Raw genomic sequence first — 22,500 nt, 5'->3', positions numbered from 1 at the left:
AATTATGGTATTTATGAGGTGCAAAAGCTTGATGAAATCAACTTGAAGCGCACCAAAAAAATTAAAAGTAAAAAGCGCGCTTAATCAGGCCTTGAGAAAAAAAAAAAGTGCCAAAGCCGATCCTGTACTTCAGATCCGTCCCGATACCGATTTAATTTCACCAAGCCTCACAGGTCAAGGGGTTAACTCAGTGACCCCTGAACCCAAGCTTTTTTTAAAATTTTTTTTTTATATGTATTTGACTGTGCTTTCATATCTGTGAAACTGCATGTTCGGTGCATATCTGTTATGCATGTGTGGGTGTATATGTGAATGTGTGTCTTCATGTTTTACATCTATTTGCTTATTTATCATCATTGTTATCTTTTTTTTTTTTTTTTTTTTTTTACATTATAATTATTATTTATTTATTTATTTGTGTAAGCTTATCTATTATTTATTCACCCTTTTTTTTTCTTTTTTTTTTTCCTCAAGGCCTGACTAAGCGCGTTGGGCTACGCCTGCTGGTCAGGCATCTGCTGGCTTGGCAGATGTGGTGTAGCGTATATGGATTTGTCCGAACGCAGTGACGCCTCCTTGAGCTACTGAAACTGAAACTGAAACTGTTTTGTTTTCCAATTAAGCCCTCCCAGGTCAACGAGAAAAACAGTATCAAAATAATCACAAGTATATAAGTGCTGAAATATACAGGTATTTTCAAATATGTGCATACCAATGCACAAGAATTCAGTCAGAACACTTACATGCACAACAAATGACTACATTATACTCCATATATATGTACAGAAAAAACAAAAACAAACATAAGTATATATGTCATATATACACACACACACATACACAAATAAACACACCTATACATGTAATTGGTTACAGATTCACCACAAATAATAATTAAGCGTATCATTCAGTATATACATATATGCAAAAAAGAACACTGACAGCTTTTTAAATAATTTGTTCACATTGCAATCCTTCAGACAAGGAGCAAAAACAAATTCAACAACAAGAGCAATACCACCACCACCCCTGGCCCCCACTCCCCCTAAAAAAGAAAAAAAAAGAAAAAAAAGAAAGAAAAAAAGCAAAAAAGCAAACTGAAATAAAATATATGATAGTCAGTCGTGTCCAACCATGACCATCAGAACAGCAAAGGAGGCAACTGCTGTTCCGACTATTTGGGCTAGAATTGGATTATAGTGGAGAGTGTCTTGCCCAAGTTACATCCCCACTCTCTCGGCCAAGAGGGTTTTAGGACAGTCGGTGTTGGGATGGTTCCCAAAGGCCAACTAACCCACAAGGCTGCAGCACCAAGAGCCAGTGCAATTTTGCCTCCTAAGTATAAAAATAATGACAATAATGACAAGCACAATCAACACAAACAAAAGAAAAAAAAATTCACAAAGGCAAGTGCAACAAACAACTTAGTTCTAAAACTTAATGAACAAAAGAGTGACGTATAAACAAAAAAACCCCCAAAAATACAGAAAACCACTAAAAACATCTACAACAACAGCAAAACGTCAAGAGGAACAACCCCGTCCTTGAACAAGAAGAGTGATGTACCTTGGACTGCTCCTCAGTGTATCCGATGGACTGCTGGATGTACTCCAGTTCAGCGTTGGTGATTCCAGGGTGACCCGAGGGGCTCTCCGTCACAAAGACACACCACAACAGGAACCACACCACGGCCACAAAGCCTGCGTTCGTGAATCAAAGAAACAAAAAAATGAATAATTAATAAACACCAGATTCTTCATCACACACACCACAACAGGAACCACACCATCGCCACAAAGCGTGCGTTCGTGAATCAACGAAACAAAAAATGAATGATAATTAACAAATAATAATTAATAAACACCAGATTCTTCATAACACACGCCAAAACAAGAACTACACTATCACCACAAAGCCTGCGTTCATTAATCAAAGAAACAAAAAATGAATGATAATTAACAAATAATAATTAATAAACACCAGATTCTTCATCACACACACCACAACAGGAACTAGACTATCGCTACAAAGCCTGCGTTCGTGAATCAACGAAACAAAAAATGAATGATAATTAACAAATAATAATCAATAAACACTACATTCTTCATCACACATGCCACAACAGGAACTACACTATCGCCACAAAACCTGCGTTCATGAATCAACAAAACAAAAAATAATGATAATAAATAAACAACAGATTCAAGTTGTCCAACAGAGATCACACCACCACCACAAAGCCTGCATTTGTGAATCAAAAAAACAAAAAATGAATAATGATTAATAAACAACATAAATTATTCAAGTTCTCCGTCACAAAGACACACCACAACAGGAACTACACCACCACCACAAAGCCTGCGTTCGTGAATCAATAAAACATAAAACGAACAATAATTAACAAATAATAATCAATAAACAACAGATTCTTGTTCTCCGTCACAAAGACACACCACAACAGGTACCACACCACCGCAACAAAGGCTGCGTTTGTTAATCAACAAAACAATAAATCAATATTAATCAATTCAAGATTTTCAAAGAAAAGATGCAAAAAGATTCAAACATTCAAAGAAGTTTAATCCTTTTGCCCCTTTTGGGGCGTGGAGGATACAATAACAATACACTCTCATTGAATCACAACTTCAGTCCAACAATGTCTCTGAAGCACGCAAAAGCGCACACCTGCACGCTGATGATAATGATTCGCAACAAGACAAATCAAACTTGATCATACTGACAAGTATGTTTTAGATGTAACAAAAGTTACACACCCTTTCCAACTTTTATGAATTTACTTAGACTATCCTTACTCATTACAAAGACATGCCACAACAGGATCTACACTACTGTGAATCAACAAAACAAAAACAATTAAAAAAACACACCAAAATAAATAAACAATATCTAATAAACAACAGATTCAAGTTCTCCACAACAACAGGAACCACACTGTGTTTGTGAATTAATAAAAAAACAACAACAAAAAACAAACAAAAAAACATTTAATAAATAATCATAGATCAAGTACGCATGTTCAAGATCCAGTAATCCATGTCTGGGCTCTGTGGCTGATGGAAACATGAAGATATCGAGCAATCAGCAACCATGACAGGCTCAGAAGAAAACCCTATGCTGGTTGCGCAACGGACGAATGAAACAAGACACGTATGCACCCACACACAGACGCAGACACACACACACACATATATGTATGCACATACACTCACTCATGTATACACACACAGGACACATACACACATGACATGTACACACAAACGCACACCAGCTGCCATGGCGAAGTGGTTAGCGTCGCAGACTGACGGCTGGGAGGATGTGGGTTCGAATCCCAGCAGAGGTGGGTTTTTCGGCCCGTGGCCGGCTCCTACCCAGAGTTGAGTGTGCTGTGGGCTTAAAATTAATGGGGAGACTGGGACGACACAGTTGAGTGTCATCCACTTCAAGAATGTGTCTTTGGGTGTGTTGCTCTAATTACCTGACCAACACTGCAAGTGTCTGTATCTCTCGGGCCTGGTTAACGCCGGGATATCATTATGACAGGAAGCGTAGAGTACAACCTTGTCACGCAGTCCCAAACCAAAATGGACCTCCACAGCAACATTGTCATAGTCCTCCTCCTCCTCCTTCATCATCATCAATATAAACAGAACAGTCTCAAAGTCTGTGGCCTTTCATGCCCTGCTCTCATGGTGACCTCAGTTTCGATACCCATCCACTTCTGTGCTTGGGTTGAGTCCTGTCAATGTCTTCGGTGTCAGCAGATTCATTGGTGGCCATTGTTTGAGGGACGTGGTGGCGGTCTCCACTCCGAGGGGGACGCTCACTCAGTCTGGCTCCATGACTAAGCCATTATTGTCATTAGTATGGGGCTTAGTAGGTGGTTTCCTAAGTACGTTGAATCAGAACAGGCATCACTGAACACCACCGAAGTGACTCAGCAGCAGTGCAGGGTCTCCTCTGGTGTGTGGCCTCCTGGCGACCTAACATCGATGGTTCCCTGTGGACTGCTGATGCTAGAACTGTGACGGACGAACCTGGGTGTGGCCGTGTATGGGGGAATCTAAATGAGCGGCGTGGGAGTAATGCCACTGAAACGGTGCAGATGATGGGGCAGCAAAAAAACCAAAAACAAAAAAAACAAAAAAAAAAACACCAAAACAACACAAACACACACAAACACCAGACTCACCAAAGACATAAAAGATGGACGGCCATCCTGACGAACTAGAAGCAAGAGCCCCGGACGCTGGTAACGATATCACTGTGCCAAAGTAGGACCCTGCACATCACGTACACAAAACATACAAACACACACTTATAATAATAATAATAATAATGGTACTTATATAGCGCTGAATCTTGTGCAGAGACAAATCAAAGCGCTTTCGTACCAGTCATTCACATGCATGCATAACTCTAAAACTGGAGAAACTAAAGACAAGGAAGAGGCAGGGAAGGGAGGCTATTTTGGGAAGAGGTGGGTTTTAAGGCCAGACTTGAAAGAGCTGAGTGCGGAGACCTGACGAAGTGAAAGAGGAAGTTCATTCCAATTGCAAGGTCCAGAGACAGAGAAAGAACGGCAGCCAACAGTCGAGTGTTTGAATCTGGGTATGCGTAAACAGAGTGGATCCGAAGCTGACTGTAGTGAGCGAGATGGAGTGTAGAGGTGAAGGCAGCCGCAGAGATAACCACACATACAATCAGTTTCAGTTTCAACGAGGTGTCAGAGCGTGCGGACAGATCCATACACGCTACACCACATCTGCTGTAAAGGAAAAAAAGAAAGAAAAAAAACAAAAACAAAGCAGCTGATGCCTGGCCCTCATATTAATCTGACGGGATTTGTATTGTATTTGTATTGTATTTCTCTTTTTATCACAACAGATTTCTCTGTGTGAAATTTGGGCTGCTCTCCCTCAGGGACAGCTCGTCACTACACTACAGCGCCACCCATTTTTTGGGTACTTTTTCCTGCATGCAGTTTTATTTGTTTTTCCTACTAAAGTGGATTTTTCTAAAGAATTTTGCCAGAAACAACCCTTTTGTTGCCGTGGGTTCTTTTATATGCGCTAAGTGCATGCTGCACACAAGACCTCGGTTTATCGTCTCATCTGAATGACTAGCGTCCAGACCACCACTCAAGGTCTAGTGGAGGGGGAGAAAATATTGGCGGCTGAGCCTTGATTCGAACCAGCGCGCTCAGATTCTCTCGCCTCCTAGGCGGACGCGTCAACTCTAGGCCATCACTCCAAGGATGATCAGGCCTTGAAATTCTATCCTATGTCTGTGCAAAGAACTATGAGCATGTATGCACACTCAAAAACAAACACACATTGTGTAAAGAACTATAATCATGTACGCACAATAAAAAACAAACACACCTGTCTGCGTACAGAACTATGAGCATGTATGCACACTCAAACACACTCAAACACACACACACACATCAGCAATTACAGATACACTGAAAATAGAAGGCATGTACTAGTTTCAGTACAAAAAAGAAAAAAAAAAGATATATATATATATATCACAGCATCCCCCTTCTCCCGTGCTAAACATGCAACAAAAACTGTAGTGAAGATGGAAGTCAAACAAAGAAACAGTCACAAGAAAGCATATTCTTTTTCTCTCTCTCCCTCTTCTTCTCTCTGTCCCTCTTCTCTCTGTCCCTCTTCTCTCTCTCTCTCCCCCTCTTCTCTCTCTCCCTCTTCTCTCTCTCTTCTCTCTCCCTCTTTCTCTCTCTTCTCTCTCCCTCTTTCTCTCTCTCTCTCCCCCTCTTCCCTCTTTCTCTCTCCCTCTTCTTCTTTCTCTCTCTCTCTCCCTCCCTCTTCTCTCTTTCTCTCCCTCTCTCTCTCCTTCTTTCTCTCTCTCTCTCTTCTCTCTCTCCCACTTCTCTCTCTCCTCTCTCTCTCTTCTCTCTCTCTCTCTCCCTCTTCTCTCTCTCTCCCTCTTCTTCTTTCTCTTTCTCTTCTCTCTCTCTCCCTCTTCTCTCTCTCTCTCCTTCTTTTCTCTCTCCCTTTTCTCTCTCTCTCTTCTCTCTCCCTCTTCTTCTTTCTATCTCTTTCTCTCTCCCTCTTCTCTCTTTCTCTCTCTTCTCTCTCTTTCTCTCTCTCCCTCTTTCTCTCTCTCTCTCCTCTCTCTCTCCCTCTTCTCTTCTCTCTCTCCTGCCCTAACGACTGAAACTTCCTGCAGACAGGACAAGGGGACGGAGGAGGGCGAGGGGGGGAGAGGGGGAGGAGACAGGGGGGAGGGGGGACGAGGAAGGGGGAGGGGGGAGGGGGGAGGGGGGGGTGGTGGGGGGGGGGGTCAGGAGGGGGGGGGGGGGGAACACTGACCAGCGAAGGCGAAGGTGGCCAGCCTGGTTTTCTCCTGGGGAGGGGCCCACTTGGCCCAGATGGCGTGGATGGAGGGGTAGGTCACACCCTGAAAGAAGGCATCAAAACAGGTAGATTAGATGGGGGGGCTGGGGGTGGGGGGTGTGGGGGTGGGGGGTTTCTTTGTGTGTGTGTGTGTGTGTGTGTGTGTGTGTGTCTTCCTCCTCCTCCTCCTTCCTCTTATTCTCTTCCTCCTCCTCCTTCTTCTGTTATAATTATTATTACCATTATTATTATCCATCATCATCACTATTGTTCATACAAGCACTGACATTGAACAGCCCTTCACAGACGTGGGCAGGAGATAAGCAGGTACTATCATTATCACTATCATCATTATTATTCTTATCACAAGGATTGACCTCGAACAGCCGTGGGTGCATTTGAACAGGTATTATCATTATTATCATCATTATCATCTATTTTATGACAGGCACAATAGCCGAGTGGTTAAAGCATTGGACTTACAATCTGAGGGTCTCTAGTTCGAATCTCGGTAACGGCGCCTGGTGGGTAAAGGTGTGGAGAATTTTTCCGATCTCCCAGGTCAACATATGTGCTGACCTGCTAGTGCCTGAACCCCCTTCACATGCATACGCAAGCAGAAGATCAAATATGCACATTAAAGATCCTGTAATCCATGTCAGCGTTCAGTGGGTTATGGAAACAAGAACATACCCAGCATGCACACCCCGAAAATGGAGTATGGCTGCCTACATGGCAGGGTAAAAACAGTTATACACGTAAAAGCCTACTCATGTACAGCTGCAGCCCATGAACAAAGAAGAAGAAGATTTATTTCATTTTTTTCTCTAACAAGCACTCACCTCGAACAGCCCCTCACAGACGCGGGCGGAGATGAGCAGGTAGATGCTCCAGGTGGTGAACACGGGGGTCAGCAGGGTCAGGAGGGCCGTCAGCAGGATCCCTCCACCAAAGAAATACTTCCCCCCGAACCGGTTCGACAGGAAGCCTGCGTAGACATGCCAACCCCTGTCAGGTGTTTTATGGGAACAATCAGGAAATTTCGTAGGAACATTTTGAATTGCCAACACCCTGTCAAGTGCTTTATGGGAACAATCAGGAAATTTGGTAGGAACATTTTGAATTGCCAACACCTGTCACGTGCTTGTGGGAACAATCAGGAAATTTCGTAGGAACATTTTGAATTGCCAACACCCTGTCAAGTGCTTTATGGGAACAATCAGGAAATTTGGTAGGAACATTTTGAATTGCCAACTCCTGGCAAGTGTTTTATGGGAACAATCAAGAAATTTGGTAGGAAAATTTTGAATTGCCAACCCCTGGCAAGTGTTTTATGGGAACAATCAGGAAATTTGGTAGGAATATTTTGCATTGCCAACCCCTGGCAAGTGTTTGTGGGAAATCAGGAAATTTCGTAGGAACATTTTGAATTGCCAACACCCTGTCAAGTGCTTTATGGGAACAATCAGGAAATTTGGTAGGAACATTTTGAATTTGGTAGGAAAAAGGCGGCAATACAAGGGCATCCTGGAGTCATGACCTGGATGCGGCCCGGCCCCCTTAGAGTGTAAGGAGTTCAGGGCCAAAACACTTGACTGAGGGGTCTTCTTCTCTGAAGACCTTGTACTGTCCAGCTCTCCCTGGAGTTTCTTATCACTGGGACGCCGAGCCATATCAGCAAACGTACATTTTTATCTACAAGACATACAAACAACATAAGCAAGCACGCGATTAGCTGAGTATCATCACAGGAGATCAAGTTTAGTAGTGACTGTCTTGACCTCGTGATCGATAGGTCCAGAGCGTCTGGGTAATGTTAGGACAGGAAAGCATGTGACCATGCTGTGTAGTCGAAAATGAACTCCTCGGATCAATTTTGACGTTGGCGTAACGTTGGAGCAAAATGTGATTGAATGTAACAAAATATGATGAAATCATAGCAGTTGGCATTTCTGCCTGCGCATTAAAAACATATACACTATACCACATCTGCTAGGCAGATGCCTGACCAGCAGCGTAACCTAATGATTTGACAGGCCTTGAATGCATGCATATGTATTTGTGTGCCTGTCAGAGTGGATTTCTTCCACATAATTTTGCCAGAGGACAACACTCTCGTTGCCATGGGTTCTTTTTCAGTGCTGCAAGTGCGTGCTAGCACACAGGACCTCAATTTATCATCTCATCCGAATGACCAGACGCTCAGTTTGATTTTTACAAAATTGGAAGAAAGGGCGAGAGTGGGCTTCGAAACCTGACCCTCATGGACTCTCTGTATTGGCAGATGAACGTCTTAACTCACTCAGTACGGCCAGTCCTCTCTTCTCCTCTACACAGACCTCTCGGATGTCCAGTGGGTGTCTCAATGACCCAAACTTTAGCTTCCATCGTCAGAATTGTGGTATTCTTTGTCAACATTCACCTCTTCAGTGTAAGAGCCTTCCGCTTGCAATATTTTGATGGTGGTAATTGGGGTGAAACGCTGTTAACGTCGTCTCTTTCGCCGTTCGTATGGAGAGAGTTAACTATTCTGCCACCTTCCTCCTATCAAAAACAGGTTTGGGTTAACTCACTCAGGACAAATAGTTTTCTTCCTTGCTTTTTCCCTTCAGATGACCCATGTGTTAGGGTTAGGAATAAAAATCACAAAAAATACAAAACATAAAGTAACTGAATGAAACTCCCTGTACTTGACCCACTGACCCCTCTCCTCACGTCGTGTGTACGCCCACCCCCTTCCCCCTCTTCACTGCCCTCAGAAGCTGAGTCACTGTCAGTACCTTCTTGCTGGTAGCTTTCTTCACTGCAGATACTTTATTCAATGTCTTCATCATCCTCGTCGATGTCAAAACCTTCAGTTTGAAGCATTTCAATCACTTCAGCAGCAGTAAAAAGCCACTGCTGTGATCTAGTTTGCTCAAAAAAAAAAAAAAAAAAAAATTACAGGTGACATAGCTGCTAGTTTCCCCATAAACACCTGCTTCCAGTTGCTCTCCTGGGAACTCTTCATTTCTTCTTCTTCTTCTGCGTTCGTGGGCTTCAACTCCCACGTTCACTCGTATATACGCGAGTGGGCTTTTTACGTGTATGACCGTTTTTACCCCGCCATGTAGGCAGCCATACTCCGCTTTCGGGGGTGTGCATGCTGGGTATGTTCTAGTTTCCATAACCCACCGAACGCTGACATGGATTACAGGATCTTTAACGTGCATATTTGATCTTCTGCTTGCGTATACACGCGAAGTGGGTTCAGGCACTGGCAGGTCTGCACATATGTTGACCTGGGAGATCGTAAAAATCTCCACCCTTTACCCACCAGGCGCCGTCACCGTGATTCAAACCTAAGACCCTCAGATTGAAAGTCCAACGCTTTAACCATTCGGCTATGGCGCCCGTCGCTCTCCTGGGAACAAAGACTGTTGACATTGGCTGCATACATTCTGGCGCTTTACGCTCAGGGCAGCACCAATCCAGTAAACACATGTTTGCTGCTAAATTAATCATGGAAAAGAGCCTTTGGCGAACAACTTATGATTGTGTTTGTGTGTGTGTGTGTGTGTGTGTGTGTGTGTGTGTGTGTGTGTGTGTGTGAATACTGTGAGAGTGTGTGTGTGGAGTGAGGGAGGCAGGCAGACAGACAGAGAGAGGGAGGTGGGGGGGTGGGGGGGAAGGGGAAGGACAGAGAGAGAGTGGGAAGAGGCAGAGAGAGAGAGAGAGAGAACTCAGAACTCAGAAATGTTTTAATGTACATCGGCCTTGGACCATAATACAAATGAGAGCTTGGGTTGGGGAGAGAGACACAGAGAGAGAGAGGGGGGGGGGGGGGGAGGGGAGGGCAGAGAGAGAGAGAGAAGGATGGAGGGAGAAGAGATAGCACAGGGAAAATAAGGCAAGAGAGGGTCAAAAGAGAGACAGATACATATGGTAAGATCAAGTCAGAGAGAACATATGGCAAGATCAAGTCAGAGAGAACATATGGTAAGATCAAGTCAGAGAAAAGATAACATATGGCAAGATCAAGTCAGAGAAAACATATGGTAAGATCAAGTCAGAGAAAACATATGGCAAGATCAAGTCAGAGACAACATATGGTAAGATCAAGTCAGAGATAACATATGGTAAGATCAAGTCAGAGACAACATATGGTAAGATCAAGTCAGAGAAAACATATGGTAAGATAAAGTCAGAGACAACATATGGTAAGATCAAGTCAGAGACAACATATGGTAAGATCAAGTCAGAGACAACATATGGCAAGATCAAGTCAGAGACAACACATGGTAAGATGAATTCAGAGAAAACATATGGTAAGATAAAGTCAGAAAAAACATATGGTAATAAGATAAAGTCAGAGAAAACATATGGTAATAAGATAAAGTCAGAGAAAACATAGGGTAAGATCAAGTCAGAGAAAACATATGGTAAGATCAAGTCAGAGAAAACATATGGTAAGATCAAGTCAGAGAAAACATAGGGTAAGATAAAGTCAGAGAAAACATAGGGTAAGATCAAGTCAGAGAAAACATATGGTAAGATCAAGTCAGAGAAAACATAGGGTAAGATCAAGTCAGAGAAAACATAGGGTAAGATCAAGTCAGAGAAAACATATGGTAAGATCAAGTCAGAGAGAACATATGGTAAGATCAAGTCAGAGAGAACACATGGTAAGATGAATTCAGAGAAAACATATGGTAAGATAAAGTCAGAAAAAACATATGGTAATAAGATAAAGTCAGAGAAAACATATGGTAAGATAAAGTCAGAGACAACATATGGTAAGATAAAGTCAGAGACAACATATGGCAAGATAAAGTCAGAGACAACATATGGCAAGATAAAGTCAGAGACAACATATGGTAAGATAAAGTCAGAGACAACATATGGCAAGATCAAGTCAGAGAAAACATATGGTAAGATAAAGTCAGAGAAAACATATGGTAATAAGATCAAGTCAGAGAAAACATATGGCAAGATCAAGTCAGAGAAAACATATGGTAATAAGATCAAGTCAGAGAAAACATATGGCAAGATCAAGTCAGAGAAAACATATAGTAAGATCAAGTCAGAGAAAACATATGGTAATAAGATAAAGTCAGAGAAAACATATGGTAATAAGATAAAGTCAGAGAAAACATATGGTAATAAGATAAAGTCAGAGAAAACATAGGGTAAGATCAAGTCAGAGAAAACATATGGTAATAAGATAAAGTCAGAGAAAACATATGGTAAGATCAAGTCAGAGAAAACATAGGGTAAGATAAAGTCAGAGAAAACATAGGGTAAGATCAAGTCAGAGAAAACATATGGTAAGATAAAGTCAGAAAAAACATATGGTAATAAGATAAAGTCAGAGAAAACATATGGCAAGATCAAGTCAGAGAAAACATATAGTAAGATAAAGTCAGAGAAAACATATGGTAATAAGATAAAGTCAGAGAAAACATATGGTAGTAAGATAAAGTCAGAGAAAACATATGGTAAGATAAAGTCAGAGAAAACATATGGTAATAAGATAAAGTCAGAGAAAACATATGGTAATAAGATAAAGTCAGAGAAAACATATGGTAATAAGATCAAGTCAGAGAAAACATATGGTAATAAGATAAAGTCAGAGATAACATATGGTAAGATCAAGTCAGAGACAACATATGGTAATAAGATCAAGTCAGAGATAACATATGGTAAGATCAAGTCAGAGATAACATATGGTAAGATCAAGTCAGAGAAAACATAGGGTAAGATCAAGTCAGAGACAACATATGGTAAGATCAAGTCAGAGACAACATAGGGTAAGATCAAGTCAGAGAAAACATATGGCAAGATCAAGTCAGAGAGAACATATGGTAAGATCAAGTCAGAGAGAACATATGGTAAGATAAAGTCAGAGACAACATATGGCAAGATCAAGTCAGAGAGAACATATGGCAAGATCAAGTCAGAGACAGAGACAGAGAGAGACATACAGACATACATGCAGACAGAAAAAGACAGAAACATTACAAAATAAAACCCACAAAAAAACAACACTGTCCTGCTCCTAGCTCAGGTTTGCACGCACACATGCATGCACTATCTCTCTCTCTCTACACACACACACACACACATGCACTCTCTCTCTCTCTCTCTCTCTCTCAACCAGTCACTGAAACTGTTCTTGAAAATATTTGATTCTCAAATTCAACCTATGATACAATATGGTGCAGAATTATGGGGTCTTGACGCTGCTGCTATGCACTGTGATAAAGTTCATTTGTATGCTCTGAAAAAATTTCTTGGAGTGTCCCCACAAACACCTAATGATTTTATCTATGGAGAAACAAACAGATACCCGATATCTTTACAGTCTGCTACTAAATGCATTCATTATTGGTTAAAGTTGACACAGATGGATACTCATAGACTACCACATAAAGCATACAGAATGTTATTAGAACTGGATAGCAGAGGCAAGAAAAATTGGGTTTCGAATATTAGGGTGAAGCTATGTGAAAATGGATTTGGTTTTGTGTGGCTTAGCCAAGGGGTTGGGGATACTAAAGCTTTTATTCGTGTGTTTCGTGAAAGAATGATTGACAGCAGATGGCAAAACTGGAATTCACATATCCAAGGCAGTGACAGATTTGAGATTTATCGACTTATCAATGACCAACATAGTTTTCCAACTTATATGTCTATGAATGTTGACAGGCATCTGAAGCATGTAATGACCAAATTTAGATTTGGCGTTTCTGAATTGTTTGTCCATCGATATCGTTACAGACAGTCTAACATTTCTGATCCTATTTGTCCGTTATGCAAAAAGTCAAAGGAAGATGAAGTCCATTTTGTGCTAGATTGTGCAGAATTGAGAGATATCAGAGAACAATTAATTCCAGAAAAATATTTCAGACAACCTTGTTTATTCAAACTCGTCTTATTAATGTCATCTACAAACGAAAGTCTTGTTAAACAATTCACTCTTTATCTGTGTAAAGCGTTTAAACGTCGAAGTGCCTTCGTAACATCTTGAACGTTCTGTGTATTTGTACGCGACTTTCATGTTTATCCCCCTTCTAAGGGGCTATGGCCTTTATGAATAAAACATCTTCAGTCTTCAGTCTTCAGTCAGTCTCTCTCTCTCTCTCTCCACACACACACGCGCACACTCTCTCTCTCTCTCTCTCTCTACACACACAGACACACACTTTCTCTCTCTCTCTCTCTCTCTCTCTACACACACACACACACACACACACACGCACACTCTCCCTCTCTCTCCACACACACACACACACACACACGCACACGCGCACACTCTCTCTCTCTCCACACACACACACAGACATGCACTTTCACTCTCTCTCTCTCTCTCTCTCTACACACACACACACACACACACATACACACACACACAAACACACACACAATTTTTCAATGGAACTAAAATTAATCAGTTTAATGCAGTTAGTCTTTGAAAAAAACACAAAAAAAACAAAAACAAACTAACTAAACTATGCTTTCCGACTCCCGATCAATCAGTCGTTGTGTCTCTTTTTTTTTTTTGCACTGCAGAGAAAGACATTAATAATTATTAATCCCTTCACCACAGTCTGTTATTTTCACTACCCATGTCTACAGGCGATCAATGCTGTGTTGAAACTGTGATAATCAATCCTTGATTCTCTATATTTACATTGTCTGTCAGATGAATAATTCTGCTTCCCAACTTTTGTATTTGTATTTCTTTTTATCACAACAGATTTCTCTGTGTGAAATTCGGGCTGTTCTCCCCAGGGAGAGCACGTCGCTACAGCGCCACCAATTTTTTTTGTATTTTTTCCTGCATGCGGTTTTATTTGCTTTTCCTACCGAAGTGGATTTTTTTTACAGAATTTTGCCAGCAACAACACTTTTGTTGCCGTGGGTTCTTTTATGTGCGCTAAGTGCATGCTGCACACGGGACCTTGGTTTATCGTCTCATCCGAATGACTAGCGTCCTGACCACCACTCAAGGTCTAGTGGAGGGGGGAGAAAATATCGGCGGCTGAGCCGTGATTCGAACCTGCGCGCTCAGATTCTCTCGTTTCCTAGGCGGACGCGTTACCTCTAGGCCATCACTCCATTGAGAAGGAGTATTTCGATTTCTATCTCTCTCTTTTTCTTCTGACTTTTTTTTTTTTTTTTTTTTTTGCTGTACATATTTTGCTGTTGTGTGGCACTCGCAGAGAACCTTACGCTGTGTGTGAGGGGTGACTCACGATATGGCAGCACCTGCATCGATTATTACTGTCATCATTATGGTCATTACTGATATTGTTGTTGTTGTTCTTCTTCTTACTATCATTATCATCATTATTGTTAACATTATTATAATCATCATTATCGGTATAATTATCATCATCATGGTCATCACCATCATCATTATTATTATTATGATTATTAATATCATCATCATTATTGTTAATAGTTATACTCCTGCTGCTGCTGATGATGATGAAGATTCCCCCCTGCCCCCGCTTGCAGTAACGGTTATATTGGTCCATAAAACACATGTAACCAAATCCCACTTATGGTCATCACACTCACAAAAAAAAAAGAAAAAAAACAAAAAACAAGAAATGAAAGAACAACACATAATCGGTTTCCATCAAAAATATGCAAAGCACATATATACTTCTTCCTCTTCTGCGTTTGTGGGCTTCAACTCCCACGTTCACTCGTATATACGCGAGTGGGCTTTTTACGTGCATGACCGTTTTTACCCCGCCATGTAGGCAGCCATACTCCGCTTTCTGGGGTGTGCATGCTGGGTATGTTCTTGTTTCCATAACCCACCGAACGCTGACATGGATTACAGGATCTTTAACGTGCGTATTTGATCTTATGCTTGCGTATACACATGAAGGGGGGTTCAGGCACTGGCAGGTCTGCACATATGTTGACCTGGGAGATCGTAAAAATCTCCACCCTCTACCCACCTGGCGCCGTCACCGTGATTCGAACCCGGGACCCTCAGATCAAAAGTCCAACGCTTTAACCATTCGGCTATGGCGCCCGTCTACATATATACAACTACCATATACCCCTCTCCCCCCTCCCCACCAACCCCCAGCCCCCACCCATTATGATGACGATGATGATTATTATCACCTCTACACTCCATCTCGCTCACTACGATCAGCTTCGGATCCACTCCACTTACGCATACCCAGATTCAAACTCTCCACTGTTGGCCGACGTTCTTTCTCTGTCTCTGGACCTTGCAATTGGAATGAACTTCCTCTTTCGCTTCGTCAAGTCTCCACACTCAGCTCTTTCAAGTCTGGCCTTAAAACCGACCTCTTCCCAAAATAGCCTCCCTTCCCTGCCTCTTCCTTGTCTTTAGTTTCTCCAGTTTTAGAGTTATGCGTGCGTGAGAATGACTGGTGCGAAAGCGCTTAGATTTGTCTATGCACAAGATTCAGCGCTATATAAGTACCATTATTATTATTATTATTCATCACTGTAATCATCATTTCATTGTTATTTTCATTATTGATGATGGACGGAAGTCTCTCCTCAGCATAAGAAACCTTGCAGTTGAAACAGACTTCATCTTTCACTAGAGTAGCGGCGCCCCCAGGTGTCAATGAAAACCATTCTTCTCCCCACCACCACCACCATCATCATAAATCAAAACCTTGCTGAATACACACGCCGGCACTTAATAACGCGGCAGTTGACTAATGTCTGTTTCCCCCTCTCCCCTCCCCCCATGCCCACCCCCCTTCCCCCTGAGACTTAACGATCTCTTGCTCAGCATATTCGATATCACCTGCAGTAGCCAATTTTTATGACTATGTATGTACTCCTTCAGACAGAAAATTAATCAACTCTCACACACACTCTCTCTGTCCCTCCTCCCTTAACCCCTTAATGTTCACACTGGAGACATACACTGGTGCACTTCACAGAACTTTTTTTTTTTCTTCTGCTGTAATTCATTCAACCTTTTCAGTGCCAAGCCTATAGTGATAACTATTTGCCAAAGGATGGTTTGATCAAGGACAGTATTACTTAAAAAAAAAAAAAAATAAAAAAAAAAAAAAATCGGAACATGCTTCTCTCTCTCTCTCTTCTCTTCATTTGTGTGCTGCAGCTCCCACGTTCACTCCAATGTGCACGAGTGGGCTTCTATGTGTATGACCATTTTTACCCTGCCATGCAGGCAGCCATACTCCATTTTCGGGGGTGTGCATGCTGGGGGTATTGTTCTTGTTTCCACAACCCACCGAACGCTGACATGGATTACAGGATCTTTAACGTGCGTATTTTGATCTTATGCTTGCATGTAAACACGAAGGGGGTTCAGGCACTAGCAGGTCTGCACATATGTTGAACTGGGAGATTGTAAAAATCTCCATCCTTTACCCACCAGGCGCCGTCACAGTGATTCGAACCCGGGACCCTCAGATTGACAGATTTTTTTCTTCTGCTGTAATTCATTCAACCTTTTCAGTGCCAAGCCTATAGTGATAACTATTTGCCAAAGGATGTTTTGATCAAGGACGGTATTAATTAAAAAAATAAAATAAAATAAAATAAACATAACATGCTTCTCTCTCTCTCTCTCTCTTCTCTTCATTTGTGTGCTGCAGCTCCCACGTTCACTCCAATGTGCACGAGTGGGCTTCTATGTGTATGACCATTTTTACCCTGCCATGCAGGCAGCCATACTCCATTTTCGGGGGTGTGCATGCTGGGGGTATTGTTCTTGTTTCCACAACCCACCGAACGCTGACATGGATTACAGGATCTTTAACGTGCGTATTTTGATCTTCTGCTTGCATATACACACGAAGGGGGGGTTCAGGCACTAAGCGGGTCTGCACATATGTTGAACTGGGAGATTGTAAAAATCTCCATCCTTTACCCACCAGGCGCCGTCACAGTGATTCGAACCCGGGACCCTCAGATTGACAGATTTTTTTCTTCTGCTGTAATTCATTCAACCTTTTCAGTGCCAAGCCTATAGTGATAACTATTTGCCAAAGGATGTTTTGATCAAGGACGGTATTAATTAAAAAAATAAAATAAAATAAAATAAACATAACATGCTTCTCTCTCTCTCTCTCTCTTCTCTTCATTTGTGTGCTGCAGCTCCCACGTTCACTCCAATGTGCACGAGTGGGCTTCTATGTGTATGACCATTTTTACCCTGCCATGCAGGCAGCCATACTCCATTTTCGGGGGGGTGCATGCTGGGGGTATGTTCTTGTTTCCACAACCCACCGAACACTGACATGGATTAAAGGATCTTCTACGTGCGTATTTGATCTTCTGCTTGCATGTACACACGAAGGGGGTTCAGGCACTAAGCAGGTCTGCACATATGTTGACCTGGGAGATGGGAAAAATCTCCACCCTTCACCCACCGGGCACCGTTACCCAGATTCGAACCCAGAACCCTCATATTAAAATTCCAACGCTGCTATAACTGACATGCAAACTTTTTCTGAAAGAAAAATGAACCCAGTTATCCAGTTATGACAATTTTACGTGAATTATATGATTTTGCGATATGAAAACTTCTACAATAATGCAAACGGAAATTGTTTGTTTGTCCTGAGGCACTTTTTTTTTTTTTAGCACACCATAAGCGGCATTAAAGATGTTAATAGTTTTTCACTTTAAGTCATATTGTGTGTGTGTGTGTGTGTGTGTGTGTGTGTGTGTGTGTGTGCGTGTGACTGTGTGCATGTGCATGTGTGTGTGTGTGTGTGTGACTGTGTGCATGTGCATGTGTGTGTGTGTGTGTGTGTGTGTGTGTGTGTTTGTCTGAGTGTCTCTTGTGTGCAAGTCACATCATATAATGATAATCATTTCTAAGAAAGTCCATACTAAAATACAGTATAGCGATACACACTCACACACACACACACACACACACACACATATATATATAATTTTTCCCTGTCATCTTTTGCAGTTTGAAAAAACTAAGGTCATAAGCTTGATTTTTTTTTTAAATCCTATTTTTCAAGAAATTTTCTCATAATAGAGTGCTACCAAGAAAAAACAACAACAACAACAACAACAACAAAACCCAAACAAACAACAAAAAACAAACAACAGAAACCAAACCAAACTTGTCAGCAGTGAAAGGGTTAACACACTCTCCCAACCCATCAAAAATCACCGTCCTTTCCCCGAGCAATTCTCAACTCAGTCTGCCAAAGCATCGTCATCAAATCAGCAGTGCCAAGAAACAATTGTCCTCCTTCTGCGTCATACACACACACACACACCCTCCCCCCTTGCATCCCTCTTCCTTTTTTTATCTCCCTTTGTACTTGATCTTAACGCTGCTGTTAAGTTGGCTCCGTGTCTAATGAGAACGTCCCTCCACTGAGGCAAAGCTGCGCCGACTGTTGTCTGTCTGTCTGCCATACAGTCTGATGCTTTTACGGTTTCTGTCTGTCTGTCTGCCTGGCTGTCCGTCTGTCTGTCTGTCTGTCCGTTCCTCGGCCTCCTCCAATGACCCAGACAGTCTTTTCCTCTGATGATCGATATTGCTTTCTCTCATCATTGTTGTTTGGTTTTTGTTTGTTTGTTTGTTTTTGTTTGCCTGATCAATAAATTGGGGGCAAGGGCAATGGACAGAGAGAGAGAGAGAGAGAAAGAAAGAGAGACAGACAGACAGAAAGAGAGAGATAGGGGCACTCAGACAGACAGAGACACAGACAGACAGACAGACAGAGATAGGGGCAGTCAGACAGACAGAGAGAGAAAGAGAGCCAGACAGACAGACAGAAAGAGAGAGATAGGGACAGACAGACAGCCAGCTAGCCAGAAAGCTGAAAAGAGAGAGAGAGAGGAGGGGGGGGGGGGGAAGAGAGACAGGAAGGCAGACAGACAAACACACAGCCAGCCAGCTAGCCAGACAGCCGAAGAGAGAGAGAGAGAGAGAGAGAGAGAGAGAGAGAGAGAGAGAGAGAGAGAGAGAGAGAGAGAGAAGGAGGGAGAGAAAGCTAGAGAGAGAAAGTGAGAGAGAAGGACAGAGAGAAAGCGAGAGAGAGAGAGAGAGAGAGAGAGAGAGAGAGAGAGAGAGAGAGAGAGAGAGAGAGAGAGAGACAGAGAGACAGAGAGAGATAGTAGAAAAAGTGGAACAGAACGAGTGAGGGAGACAGAGAAAGAAAGGGACTACACAAAAATCCAAACACGCTTACAGGCAGAAAAAAAAGGAAAAAAGAAGACAAAAAAACAAGAAAAAAAAAAAAAGAAAGAAAAAAAAAGTGGCACTCTCCGTGTTGCGACACGCTCTCTCTGGGGAGAGCAGACTGAATTGTCACACAGAGATATCTGTTGTGACAAAAGAGTAATACAAGACAATGCAATGCAATGCAATGCAATACAACTGATGATGGTGACAATGATGATGATTATGTTGATGAAGACATTGGTGATGAAAACGCTGATGATGATGATGATGATGATGACCATGATGATGATGTCGATGAAGATGCTGGTGATGATACTGATGTTAATGATGGTGATGGTGATGTCTATGAAGATGCTGGTAATGATACTGATGTTAATGATGGTGATGATGATGTCGATGAAGATGCTGGTAATGATACTGATGTTAATGATGGTGATGATGATGTCGATGAAGATGCTGGTAATGATACTGATGTTGATGATGGAGACAATGATGCTGATGATGATGTCGATGAAGATGCTGGTGATGATACTGATGTTAACGATGGAGACAATAATGCTTCACGTTTCAATTCCCCCATACAGTCAGGCAGAGAGACAGAGACAGAGACAGTCGGAAAGACAGAGAGTAATAACATTTCCACATGGTAATATACACCATGTTTCAATTCTCTCATAGTGAGAGAGACAGAGAGACAGAGACAGAAGACAAAGACAGAATGTATAACATTTCCACATAATAATATACATCCTCTTTCAATTCACTCACAGTGAGAGAGACAATCAGAGAGACAGAGATAGAAGATAAATGAGAGTATAATACTTCCACACGATAATATACATTCCTGTTTCAATTCCCCTATACAGTCAGGCAGAGAGACAGAGAGACAGAGACAGAGACAGTCAGAGAGACAGAGACAGTCAGAGAGACAACAGACAAAAAGAGAGAAAGTATAAAACTTCCACTCAATGATATACATCCTTTTCAATTCCGTCAGACAGAGAGACAGAGAAAGTCAGAAAGAGAGAAAAGTAAGACAGAGAGTAAAACACTTCCATAAGATAATACACATCCCGTTTCAATTCCCTCAGAGAGACAGAGACCGACAGAGACAGAAGACAAAGAGAGAGAGTAAAACACTTCCACAAGATAATACACACCCCGTTTCAATTCCCTCAGAGAGACAGAGACCGACAGACACAGAAGACAGAGAGTAAAACACTTCCACAAGATAATACACATCCCGTTTCAATTCCCTTAGAGAGACAGAGACCAACAGAGACAGAAGACAAAGACAGAAAGTAAAACACTTCCACAAGATAATACACCCCCCGTTTCAATTCCCTCAGAGAGACAGACACCGACAGAGACAGAAGACAAAGAGGGAAAGTAAAGCACTTCCACAAGATAATACACATCCCGTTTCAATTCCCTCAGAGAGACAGAGACCGACAGAGACAGAAGACAAAGAGAGAGAGTAAAACACTTCCACAATACACATCCCGTTTCAATTCCCTCAGAGAGACAGAGACCGACAGAGACAGAAGACAAAGAGAGAAAGTAAAACACTTCCACAAGATAATACACATCCCGTTTCAATTCCCTCAGAGAGACAGAGACCGACAGACTAAGAAGACAAAGACAGAGAGTAAAACACTTCCACAAGATAATACACATCCCGTTTCAATTCCCTCAGAGAGACAGAGACCGACAGAGACAGAAGACAGAGAGTAAAACACTTCCACAAGATAATACACATCCCGTTTCAATTCCCTCAGAGAGACAGAGACCGACAGACACAGAAGACAAAGACAGAAAGTAAAACACTTCCACAAGATAATACACATCCCGTTTCAATTCCCTTAGAGAGACAGAGACCAACAGAGACAGAAGACAAAGACAGAAAGTAAAACACTTCCACAAGATAATACACATCCCGTTTCAATTCCCTCAGAGAGACAGAGACCGACAGAGACAGAAGACAGAGAGTAAAACACTTCCACAAGATAATACACATCCCATTTCAATTCCCTCAGAGAGACAGAGACCGACAGAGACAGAACAGAAAGACAGAGAGTAAAACACCTCCACAAGATAATACACATCCCGTTTCAATTCCCTCAGAGAGACAGAGACCGACAGAGACAGAAGACAAAGACAGAAAGTAAAACACTTCCACAAGATAATACACATCCCGTTTCAATTCCCTCAGAGAGACAGAGACCGACAGAGACAGAAGACAAAGAGAGAGAAAGTAAAACACTTCCACAAGATAATATACATCCCATTTCAATTCCCTCAGAGAGACAGACAGATAGAGACAGAGAGACAGAGACAGTCAGAGAGACAGAGAGACAAAAGACAAAAGTCAGAGAGTATAACATTCCCACATAATCATAATAACTAGACACATCCTGTGATGTGCGCAATAGCCAAGTGGTTAAAGCGTTGGACTGTCAATCTGAGGGTCCCAGGTTCGAATCACGGTGACGGCGCCTGGTGGGTAAATGGTGGAGATTTTTACGATCTCCTAGGTCAACACATGTGCAGACCTGCTAGTGCCTGAACCCCCTTCATGTGTATATGCAAGCAGAAGATCAAATACGCACGTTAAAAATCCTGTAATCCATGTCAGCGTTCGGTGGGTTATGGAAACAAGAACAAACCCAGCATGCACACCCCAGAAAACGGAGTATGGCTGCCTACATGGCGGGGTAAAAACGGTCATACACGTAAAAGCCCACTCGTGTGCATACGAGTGAACGCAGAAGAAGAAGAAGAAGAAGACACACATCCTGTTTCAGTTTCCTCCAGCCCAGCCCTGCTTGCTGACAACAGGCATGTGGTGGTAACCAAACTCAAACCTCAAACGGGGAAAACCCAAAATCTAAAAATAGCCACCACTCGAACCAGGCAGCTTTTAAAGCAGATCTCCAA

General features: G+C 42.1%; 2 protein-coding genes across 2 annotated transcripts in view; both read right to left on the bottom strand.

The window, feature by feature from the left end:
* Positions 1–22,500, bottom strand: part of LOC143277697 (ABC transporter G family member 20-like) — a 328,227-nt gene that overhangs the window by 210,913 nt on the left and 94,814 nt on the right. The window lies entirely within an intron of this gene.
* The window catches only part of LOC143277645 (sialin-like), a 49,709-nt gene that overhangs the window by 13,036 nt on the left and 14,173 nt on the right, over positions 1–22,500 (bottom strand). The window contains exons 5-8 of the mRNA XM_076582536.1: positions 7,226–7,371; positions 6,360–6,447; positions 4,211–4,300; positions 1,567–1,700 (exon numbers count right to left, since the gene is read on the bottom strand). Coding sequence (XP_076438651.1) covers positions 1,567–1,700; positions 4,211–4,300; positions 6,360–6,447; positions 7,226–7,371 — 458 coding nt within the window. The remainder of the gene's footprint in view (positions 1–1,566; positions 1,701–4,210; positions 4,301–6,359; positions 6,448–7,225; positions 7,372–22,500) is intronic.

The sequence above is a fragment of the Babylonia areolata genome, chromosome 34, assembly GCF_041734735.1.
Source record: "Babylonia areolata isolate BAREFJ2019XMU chromosome 34, ASM4173473v1, whole genome shotgun sequence".
NCBI classification, from domain to species: Eukaryota; Metazoa; Mollusca; class Gastropoda; order Neogastropoda; family Buccinidae; genus Babylonia; species Babylonia areolata.
The sequence above is the reverse complement of the archived record's forward strand: the minus strand, read 5'-3'. Positions and strand labels throughout refer to the sequence as shown.